The 12112-nt window shown below is 37.3% G+C and overlaps 1 protein-coding gene across 2 annotated transcripts; it reads left to right on the top strand.

Annotated features, from left to right (window-relative positions):
- The first annotated feature begins 2545 nt into the window (after positions 1-2545).
- Positions 2546-11752, top strand: LOC128212418 (uncharacterized). 2 transcript variants are annotated; one of them, XM_052917878.1, is made up of 4 exons: positions 2546-2668; positions 6945-7041; positions 9094-9254; positions 9734-11752. In XM_052917878.1, exons 1-4 carry the CDS (start codon positions 2626-2628, stop codon positions 9847-9849), a joined length of 417 nt encoding a protein of 138 aa, XP_052773838.1. In that variant the 5' UTR covers positions 2546-2625; the 3' UTR covers positions 9850-11752. The 2 variants fall into 2 exon arrangements, with proteins under 2 accessions (XP_052773838.1, XP_052773836.1); XM_052917876.1 differs by having other exon boundaries at positions 9730-11752.
- Positions 11753-12112: the final 360 nt, after the last annotated feature.

Raw genomic sequence — 12112 nt, 5'->3', positions numbered from 1 at the left:
AGAACAAATGAAAACACATTCTTGCAATAGAACGTGGATTTTACATTTTCTGTATGAAAATTTCGGACATTTATACAGAATATCTGATTACCCTGATACTATACAAATATAAGGGTTTACCCCAAACTACGTTATTCTCATTTCAGTATGTACATAAGAATTTATTTTTGTCAACAGTTATTTTAAGAGGTAAAAGGGTTCTTAGATGTGTAAACATCTGCATGGTAAAGGCATTCTAAAGCAATACCCTTTTTGATTGCGTTTTATTAAGAACAGATCCATATAGGGAATAAAGTCAGTGATATATGATAACAAATTTACTACATGTGAGGTTACAGCTTTACAAACTAGTTTCAGCGACACGTAGACTCGTGTTCCAGTGATCTCGCGGTAATCCAATCATTTATCAGTAAAGCTAGTTCAATACGTGTGTGGTCTTGAAGAAACAGAGTGAAATACTAGAGATCCGGGTGCGATACCGTAGCCATTGCGAAGAGACACTTTGGCTCTTTAACGTGCTCGGTGTAAAACACTCATACAGAGGATACAACTTTCCTGGGTTGAACCAATACTGAGTACACCATTTTCCTGAAAAGTATCCTTTTAATGCTGACCGCTAGACAAGGGAGCTAATAGTACAATATTTTGCCGTATTTCGGTTTGACGCGGCCAGTGTTTGGCATTGTTCAATGTTTTGAAAATTAAGCCCGCTTTCGGTTCCAAATCGAACATTAGCCCGCACAGTACTGGGGCACAATTTCAACGACGTAATTTCCGAAATGACGTTACGAGCGCATGCAAATTGACGCGTTTTGTGTTGGTTTTAAAATGACTTTATATTCCTCTTTAAGGCACATAATAACAATAAAGATTGTTTGATCCATTGTAAGATGTTTCCCCTCGTGAAAACCAAGATTGAATATTTCACTCGTGCCTACACCACTCGTGAAATATAAAATTTGGTGCTCACTCGGTGAAATATATAACGATCTAACACTGAATCAAACAATTATCCTCTATTCTATGAACCTAATTTATCTTTTGTATAATTTTCGTGCAATCTATTAAATATTTAACCCAACAATAACATCGAAAGTTTTTCATGGAAGTGATTATACCTTATAATCATTATACCCTTATCATTGTTCATCAAATGACTATTAGAGTGGGATACCTTGTTGTTTGCTTAGACGTTCAATTGAATTGCATTTTGTTGCACTCATGATGTTGAGTCTCAGTGCCAAGTTAAATATACATCAATGTGACTTGGTTATGGAGACTACGCACAGGCAATTATTGGCTATGTGCACTATATGTTAGAAATTACTGAGCAGAACATACAGATATTTATATACAGCCACGCTTGGTTCTTAGTATTTCTGTAAATCTCCAGATAAATCCCCTCAGCAGTTTTAGAGATTTCGCGCGGACAACTTCGTGAATAGAAAATGCAATATGGATGCCATTCAGCCACATTGAAAAGAACTGGAAAAACATTTTTTTTGTACACACGTGAAGTTTGGAAGAAAGAAATCTATTCAAGCATCGTCTGTTTATTACGTGCATGTGCGCTATTTTACAAAGCTTAATTCACACGATTTAACTAACAAATATAAGTCGCAATAACGGAATTAACACAATTTAAATTTAACTGATATAAAATGAAAGTTCAAGCGTAATTAACACGATTTAAAACAAACATTAATGAATAAAAGTAGGCCTAAAAGGATCAGGCCGAAATGATATCTCGGCCGAATCGACTCGACACCAATAATTTTATCGGTGATAATGCAGGGTACCAGTCTTAATAATTTACGCATGCCGGGGACGACCGAGTAACCGTCATAGTTCGGCTACTAGTATGTCCGTGTTTATTCGGAATGTTAACAATTGTATAAATAGCCAAATGACTTTATTGAGCCAATTGGGTATCGATATTTTTCACGTAACACAACGATGCAGCATCCTCCTCCATCTATTTGCGGGGAAAGAAAACGCGAAAACTCACAATGGTAAGAGGTGTTTTAGGACATTTTCACCAAGGGCAAACTTTGTTTTCTCCATACAATGGCATGCAATGTACCGTTATGGCTTTGGTTGCATTATTGACTTTTTTTAGTTACGAACACAACCACATGTCCTCATTAACGGCTGTCGATGTAATCTCTTTACTAAATAAGGGAAATGCTTTGTATTCAACCATAGTCGAAAGTATAAACGAGGCTCGATATTTATCGCATAATAATTTGCCGCAATATAAGCTTGATGTTTACTATGGTGACGTAAACGGTGATAATGACGTCCATTTTGGGTCAATCCCCATTCAGCCGCGTCTTTGATGCCTAACATCAACATTCGTCTTGTTGCTTGCTTAAATGCAAGTTCCCGTTTACAATGGATGAATGTTTGAATATGACATGCATCTCGAGCGGTGAATGCGAAAAGGTTCATTAAAAAAAAGCAGAAAATGGAACATTTTCGCTTTGAGCGCTCGATCTGAAAAACACTCGAAATTGGAGTACATCTTATCACAGGTGAAGAATAACTTGAAAGTAATCAAGCTGGAACTGCGATATTTAGCAAATAAATAAGGAAGTTTCAAACTTTGTTGACATTGCGTGTAAAATGGCAGCCTTGAACAGCGTTTTTGTTCTCATTCTAAGCACAGGTATGTTGCTTTTTATGAACTTTTGTTTTTGTCATATGCTATTACTTTAAACGTGAGCGTATTTGGACATATTAAGAATCTGATTTTAATTAACAATAGCAACGAATAAGGGCCTTTTGTTTTGAAATTAGTTTTATGGAAATGGAAAGCATAGTTTCTATTTAGTATTTTTTCACGTATATGCTATATGTTTTTACGCTGTATCTGGTTATGTCTGTTCCCTACTCTAGTGGCCAATCAGAGCCCAGTATTAATAAACCCGCCTCTGTGTATGATAAGCCCGCCTCTGGCTAACAGTTGCATGTATGTTGATAGTTCAGTTATTTATTAGATTCAAGATCGTGTACGTATGAGTATGAATGTAATAAAGCTATATTAAACCATCCCGTTTTGGGTCTGTTATATACATTACACTGACAACATTATACCTACCCTCTACCATTTTTTTCCAGTATTCACCTTCTGCTTTCTTGTTTTTGTTCAATTAAATAAGCTCATTGATAACATGCATGCGAGATGAGCCAGTAAGCTTAAGAGATCATTATTACATATTTTTGCAATGTTTTATTTCCGCTCATCTGCCATAAATCTAACTGAAATAGTTAAGAAGGAACTGACTGTTTTCCCCCAAATCTTTACAAATTGCAACACAAAACAATCAAATTGTTTAACAAATATTGAAGATATCTAAAGAAATTTATCCTCTGTGTTTTTCTGTGAGACGATGTATTTATTTTTGTATCATTCTCAAAGCATGTGCTCTACACTTGAAATGTTTATCATAATTTATTGTCCGATCGATCAAAAGTGTCACTGAGTTATCAAGAGCGTTGAAACCTGATTTTGGATTAAAATATGCAATATTTAGTGGTATTTTTGGTCTTCGAATAAGTCGACAGACCGGGCGCAGCCATTGCGCATGCGCATGAGAAAGCTGCTAAATTACTCATTTAATAAAAAAAACTACTGACTTAATAAAATTTTGGCGGTTGCTTTCACTACTTTATTGAAATAAGGCAGTTATAATCTGTTTGATGAAATTTTGGTAGTCAGAACTCTTCTTAACGATCAAATATGAGTTTGTGCGGCGATACAATTGGTGGAATCTTTAACATTAAGATTGATAATTAGTTTTTCCGGCGATACCATTGGTGGAGTCTTTGGCCTCAAGATTAAATATGAGTCTGTCCGGCGAATATCGTTTGTGGAGTCTTTGGCCTTAAGATTACCTATGAGTTTGTCCGGCGATACCATTGGTGGAATCTTTTGCCTTAAGATTAAATATGAGCTTGTCCGGAGATACCATCGGTGGAGTCTTTGGCCTAAAGATTAACTATGAGCTTGTCCGGCGATACCACCGGTGGAGTCTTTGGCCTTAAGATTTACTATGAGCTTGTCCGGCGATACCACTGGTGGAGTCTTTGGCCTTAAGATTTACTATGAGATTGTCCGGCGATACCATTCCTTGGGTCTCTGCCTTTAGATTAAATATGAGCTTGTCCGGCGATACCATTGCAGGAGTCTTTGGCAATAAGATTACCTATGAGTTTGTCCGGCAATACCATCGGTGAAATCTTTGACCTTAAGATTAACTATGAGTTTGTCCGGCGATACCATAGGTGAAGTTTTTGGCATTAAGATTAACTATGAATTTGTCCGGCGATACCATCGGTGGAGTATTTGGCATTAATTAAATATGATGTTATCCGGCGATACCATTGGTGGAGTCTTTGGCCTCAAGATTAAATATGAGCTTGTCCGGCGATACCATCGATGGAGTCTTTGGCCTTAAGATTAATTATGAGCTTGTCCGGCGATACAATTGGTGGAGTCTTAGGCCTTAAGATTAAATATGAGCTTGTCCGGCGATACTATTGGTGGAGTCTTTGGCCTTTAGATTTACTATGAGGTTGTCCGGCGAAACCATTGGTGGAGTCTTTGGCCTTAAGATTAAATATGAGCTTGTCCAGCGACACCATTGGTGGAGTCTTTGGCCTTAAGATTAACTATGAGTTTGTCCGGCGATACCATCGGTGGAGTCATTGGCTTTAAGATTAAATATGAGTTTGTCCGGCGATACCATCGATGGAGTTTTTTGCCATAAGATGAACTATGAGTTTGTCCGGTGGAGTCTTTGGCATTAAGATTAAATATGATGTTATCCGGCGATACCATTGGTGGAGTCTTTGGCCTTAAAAATAATTATGAGCTTGTCCGGCGATACCATTGGTGGAGTCTTTGGCTTTAAGATTAAGTACGAGTTTGTCAGGCGATAACATTGGTGGGGTCTTTGGCCTTAACATTTACTATGAGTTTGTCCGGTGATACCATTGGTGGGGTCTTTGGCGTTAAGATTAACTATGAGTTTGTCCGGCGATACCATTGGTGGAGTTTTTGGCCCTATGATTAAATAAGAGTTTGTCCGGCGACACCATCGGTGGAGTTTTTGGCCTTTAGATTAACTATGAGTTTGTCCGGCGATACCATTGGTGGAGTCTTTGGCATTGAATTAAATATGAGGTTGTCCGGCGATATCATTGGTGGAGTCTTTGGCCTTAAGATTAAATATGAGGATGTCCGGCGACACCATTGGTGCAGTCATTGCCTTAAGATTAAATATGAGTTTGTCCAGCGATACCATCGGTGGAGTCTTTGGCCTTAAGATTAAATATGAATTTGTCCGGCGATACCATCGGTGATGTTTTTTTGCCTTAAGATTAACCATGAGTTTGTCCGGCGAAACCATCGGTGGAGTCTTTGGCATTAAGATTAAATATGATGTTATCCGGCGATACCATTGGTGGAGTCTTTGGCCTTAAGATTAATTGAGAGCTTGTCCGGCAATACCATTGGTGGAGTCATTGGCCTTAAGATTAAGTGATGTTTGTCCGGCGATACCATTGGTGGAGTCTTTGGCCTTTAGATTTACTATGAGTTTGTCCGGTGATACCATTGGTCGAGTCTTTGGCCTTAAATTAAATATGAGTTTGTCCGGCGATACCATTGGTGGAGTCTTTGGCCTTAAGGTTAAATATGAGCTTGTCCGGCGATACCATTGGTGGAGTCTTTGGCCTTAAGATTAATTATGAGCTTGTCCGGCGATACTATTGGTGGAGTCTTTAGCCTTAAGATTAATTATGAGCTTGTCCGGCGATGCCATTTGTGGAGTCTTTGGCCTAAAGATTAAGTACGAGTTTGTCCGGCGATACCATTGGTGGAGTCTTTGGCCTTAAGATTTACTATGAGTTTGTCGGGTGATACCATTGGTGGAGTCTTTGGCCTTAAATTAAATATGAGTTTGTCCGGCGATGCCATTTGTGGAGTCCTTGGCCTTAAGATTAAAAATGAGTGTGTCCGGCGATACCATTGGTGGAGTCTTAAGCAATAAAATTAAATATGAGTTTGTCCGGCGATACCATTGATGGAGACTTTTGCCCTTAGATTGAATATGAGTTTGTACGGCGATGAGATTTGTGGAGTCTTTGGCCTTAAGATTCATTATTATTTTGTCCGGCGATACCATTGGTGGTGTCTCTTGCCAAAAGATTAAATAGGAACAGTGGATATGACACCACGTTGTAGCAATCGCAAATTATGACACAAAGTATTTCCATGTCAAACAACGACATTTCTCGACGACAGATGGGATAAGATCGGTAGTCTAGTGGTAAGACATTCGACTGGTAATCAATGTGGGGATCGTAGATGCTATCGCATGGTGTTGCTCTCACAACTTATACCGTATGATCCGCTATAGACGATTGTGGGCCCTCGGACACAATATATTCTTCTGACATTATCATCAGTAAAACATTGCTATAGATAATGTTCTTTTATTTATTTAAACTTTTAGTAACATTGAAATTCAATTCTGTGAATAGAAAGGAAGTCAATTATAGCAAATATCAAAACATTCATCACTCTTACGTTTTCATTATAAGCATGTATTGATTACTATAATAGAGCACCGACGTATTTATAGCTAAACTAGAGCCGAGTAACACGTGTTTTTTGGGGTCTTCAGACATTCGTGTGTTTTTATTCTCTATTTAATGCGTGAACTAAAGTCGAAGTAAAGTTGAACATTTTGTACTAATGTCCCTTCAACTTGGGAAAAATATAAGTTTATAAGTATGGCTATGTCATGGAATTTGTGAATATGTTAAACACATGATGTCACAGCGAAAGGACTTATTTGAAACAACACGTCTCATTATCGTATAAATATACCTTGAATATTACACCCTCTGTAACAAACTCTTTATATCTATTTAAGTCGGCTTAGTCCGGTCGTCCGAGTGGTGTGGGGATTTTAGTTACTGCGATGAAGGTTACTGCTGTGAAGACGGAACATCTTGCTGCACTACCAATTTGTAAGTCACTAGTCCAAGTGCTTTAGATTTCCCTTGTGTTACAATGCACCATAAGAGTCAGTGAAACCAAACAGTCTCATGATTGAATCGCAACCACGCTTGTTCTAAAAATGTATTTGAAAGTATCACTTTTTAAGTTTACTTACTTTAACTTTAACCACTATATATTTTACAACGATTGTGAAGGAAGCTATGATAGCTTATACTAAGTCACTCTCGTTGGCACGATGTTGGGCGAGAGTGTGGTCTTGTGTTGTGGGGGAAACAGGAGTACCCGGAGAAAAAACACTTGTCTGGCTTGGTGACCACTAACCAAACTCACATGCGCCCAGGCCGGGAATCGAGCCTTGGTGAAAAGCGAGTGCGCTAACCACTGCGCTAACCGGATATAAGTTTATTAAGTGTCAGACATATACTTAACTTTCAATAATAATTTAAATTCTGAAAATCTTGACATTAACATTTAAAATTATTACCACAAGGTATCAAATTTGATCGTGTTGTTTACGTGGGTCATGGTCTATGTTATCAAAGGGCATTATCCTTGACTATATTTAGCCTTCCCAAATGGCTATAGCATAGTTATGTATGCCACTTATGATTGCGTTGCACTAATAAAATTCCCACTAGCTCCCCACGCCCCCTTATTGATGCATTTCGTTATCGGAGAAACGAATTATACATAAATAAGCAGAAAGCGCAACTTCAAACTATTAATAGCTAACTGTTTCCTGGTGGCGGGGGGAGAACCACAAAACCCACCAGATATAAATTTTATTTTTACCGGCGCAATGTGTGTTGACAACATCTAGCTATACTGTCACGTCATCGGTACGTATTCATGTGGAGAGACGATGTGTAAGCGGTCCGGTAGCTTAGTCGGTAGTGCAATCGCCCTGTAAGCGTATTTCTCACCCTGTGACAAATGGCGCCCACCAGGCTACGACTGTATCAATAAACACATTATCCTACCCGTTGTTTCGTCGAGATCATGTTTACCTTATTATTTTTACTGTTAAATCGGAGACGAATTCCAGCTTGGCTGGGGAGTATGTTACGGTATCGTATCTTTCCTATTCAGGTGTAAGGAAGGTGTGTAAGCGGTCCGGTAGCTCAGTCGGTAGAGCACTCATCCTGTCCTCGAACTGTTCAACATGTGACTGCTGTTCTCATACTCGTTTGAGATCTTCCAGAATATTTAAATCGTTTCACTCTTCGGATATGACGCCTATAATTTAGATGTTCCTTTGTAAAAAAGGAATCAAGGACTGCAGTCAAAATTGGTGTACGTCATGAGACACAGACATAATTTAGTGTAGTAACGTACCGATACAGTAGCACAACCTAAACCCTCCAGCCCCACTTATGGTTACTTCGCAATTCCGTAGAACCTGTGTTACTTATGTTTTAAAATACTCCTGTTTGATGCTCTACCTTTGTTTTAAGTTACGGTATCGTATCTTTCCTATTCAGGTGTAAGGAAGGTGTGTAAGCGGTCCGGTAGCTCAGTCGGTAGAGCACTCATCCTGTCCTCGAACTGTTCAACATGTGACTGCTGTTCTCATACTCGTTTGAGATCTTCCAGAATATTTAAATCGTTTCACTCTTCGGATATGACGCCTATAATTTAGATGTTCCTTTGTAAAAAAAGGAATCAAGGACTGCAGTCAAAATTGGTGTACGTCATGAGACACAGACATAATTTAGTGTAGTAACGTACCGATACAGTAGCACAACCTAAACCCTCCAGCCCCACTTATGGTTACTTCGCAATTCCGTAGAACCTGTGTTACTTATGTTTTAAAATACTCCTGTTTGATGCTCTACCTTTGTTTTAAGTACTGCTAAAACCATCAACGTTATAAATCTGACCCTTAACATTCTTAGATAATTTTATCGATGACATGTTATATACAATAGTTAACAACAGTACGTTGTGTGTCTCTCGTTTAGTTTATGGTAATTTTTTCTCTCAGCATTACATTATATGCTTCTGGGACTGCCCCTGTAGTTTTTATTGTTATATTGACTACACGCGCAGATTGTTTTCAGAGGTGTCGGCGGTTATGTCGGGGTAGGGTTTGGCATCCTCGTCTTTTTCCTCATTATTGCTGCGATTGTCCGATGCTGCAGTTTGCGACACTACTTGCAGCCATTGTACGTCCAACAAGCATTACCCGGCACCAATGTGACCGCGGTCAACACAGCAACAGGTCGGTATAGTAGTCTCTTATTGAACGAAAAATTGCGGTTCTATCTTGCTCCAACATTCCCTCCAGTCATACATTGGCTCAGGGTTTAAAGTGAATCATTTTGATTTACCCATCATATTGCGTACTGTCCTATCTCTAGATAAATAGATTGTTTAATTAGGGAAGACTTGTGTTGACTCTTTACGCAATGTAACTAAATGGTATTAAGAGGCATATAACAAGAGCTACATCTTAGCATACAAGCATGAAAAACAGCTAAAAAATAAAAATACGCTGAATAAGCCAGTTTTCTTCTCAAATGTCTACGCACGTGAACACTCATGTCAATAGTCAAATCGCCAATATGGAATACATGCAATATTTATTCACGCCATGCTTTACATGGCACATATTTTCTTGTTAGGACAAATTTAGGATCATACAATGCAATGACATCCAATGTGTATCTCTAAATCAAATGCATGTTTACACTTAGCTAGATACGGGGCGACTATTTCCCAAGGCGCATCAGGACAAACGAGATACATGTCCCCACCCCCTACAGGACAAGCGGGATATATGCCTCAACACCAGACAAGACAGGCGAGATTTGTGAACCCAATGGCTGCATCGGCATCTTGCCCTCCGTCATACTCGAAGTAAACAATGCATGCACTATTAAGTCTCGTCCAGCCGACCAACAGCTGAACTGGATGAAACAACCTTAAGAGTTTTTTAAAGTCGCCCTTTTGTGAATGTTTACTAACTTGTCAATATTCGTCATTGTGTTATTTTGAGATGTAGGACGATTCGTGTGTATATTCAGTGAAAGAAATGTTCTTTTAACTCTATGTAATACATGTGCTTGTAGATCCGGTTTTTAATTTGAACTTAAAAAAATGAATAGTAAAAGTACTACATTAAATTTTAAATCTTCGAAGTTGTGAGTTTAACAAAAGGACAAAAAGAGAGTGACATAGCAATGACTTTTTTCTTAATTTTTCCCATCATCTGTCTACATTGCAAAACAAAATTCTTTGATTATGCTCAAACTTTGTATAGCCGGCCATTAAAATGGTTTTATTATTTTTTTTAAAAAAAGTTGTTTTACCTTAACTAAACCCAATTAGCTTTTCCAAATGTTTCTATTTCGGAAATGTATATACAGGTGACTTGTTTGTTCAGAGTAAGATTACGAAAATAAAGTTTGCTACACGACTCGTATATAATAGAAGACTTAAAATTGTTGTCATATACACATTTATTGTTTTTAATCTAACCAAAATGATATACAACTTTCACTCTTAGCCAGGAACTGATTAAAATACAAGTGCAACCACATTTATAAGCTTACTGCTGTACATTCGTAATATTTAAATGTAAAGATAATTGTAAATTATAACCATTCAAATATCAGCAATAGTTTCAATTTTACTTTTTTTGCAAATATGTACCTTTGACCAAATGTCATATCACATGTAACCACACAAAAGAACAATTTAACTGATAAATATCAGACAAGAATAATTTAGAGCTATATAAAACACATGTATATCAAATTCGTAAAGCAATACATTCCATCATATCAGCACGAGACTTAATAAGTTTTGTCAACAGTCAAGTGGCTTATTGATATTTCACACAGTTAAGTTGTTTGTTTGTTTGTTTCAATTAGACCAAATATGTTGTTTTTCCAACGTGAGAGAGCAGTAAATTTCTGCATGTGTAAGGATTTGTACAGTAAAAGTAAAATGATGTAAAATGCTTTTTGTTTAATACTTGCAAACTGAAAGGATAAAACGCTTGAGATTCACTTTGTTTTTATCTTTCTAGACCGTTCCCGTTAAAAATAAACACACAATTATTATATCGGAGAATGTAATTGAAATAAAACTTGTTTTACCGAAACTAGACAAAATCACCTTTTCCAAATCTTTCTATTTCGAAAATGTATATACAACTTATTTGTTTATAACCTACATAATTTCTATAGGTTACTCAAGAACCTGCGAGAATACTGTAGACCTCTTTTGCGAATGGTTTATTCGTAACTAGACATTGCTTGCCTATTTTTGTAATAACTTTTATATAACCAATTCTTGGTACGGAACACAGTTTATGAAACCATATTACAAGAAAATCTTCTGATTTCTCAGAGTAAGATGACGATAATAAAGTTTGCTACAAGACTCATATATGAAAAAACACTTAAAATGTTGTCATATACATATTTATTGTTTGTATACAATCAAAATGATAAAACAACTTTCACTCTTAGCCAGAAACTAATTAAAATACAACTGCAACTAAATATAACGCTACTTATCAAATTGGTGGAGCAAAACATTCCACCATATCAGCAAAAGAATAAATAAGTTTTGTCAACAGTCAAGTTGCTTATGGACATTTCACAAAGTTTATTTGTTTGTTTGTTGCAATATTATACCAAAATATGTTGATTTTCTCAACGTTAGAGAGCACTAAATTAGCTTCATGTTTAAGGACTTGTACAGTTACAGACTGACAGAATAAAACGGTTATGAATCACTTTGTTTTATCCTTTTTAGACCGTTCTCGTTAACAATAAACAATTAATATAACGGAGAATGTCATGCGGGCATCACGATATTTGTCTAATAGATCGGAGATGGAAAGCAAGCAATTTTGTGATTTTCACGCCAGTCCTTTCTCTGACAGTTTATGTTGCAATACTTTGCAACTTTACATCTTGTGCATGTTTTCAATACACCAGCATGTGGTTCCCGAATGCACGACCAACACCGAGTATCACATGGTTGAAATTCATTTTCTTCTACCCCATAATGTGTTCTAACGAACATGAACATTTCGTTGTAATACCTCACCGTGGTGTTTCCATT

Source organism: Mya arenaria, chromosome 12, assembly GCF_026914265.1.
Source record: "Mya arenaria isolate MELC-2E11 chromosome 12, ASM2691426v1".
Taxonomy (NCBI): domain Eukaryota; kingdom Metazoa; phylum Mollusca; class Bivalvia; order Myida; family Myidae; genus Mya; species Mya arenaria.
Note: the sequence above shows the minus strand (reverse complement) of the source record. Positions and strands in the feature narration are given on the sequence as shown.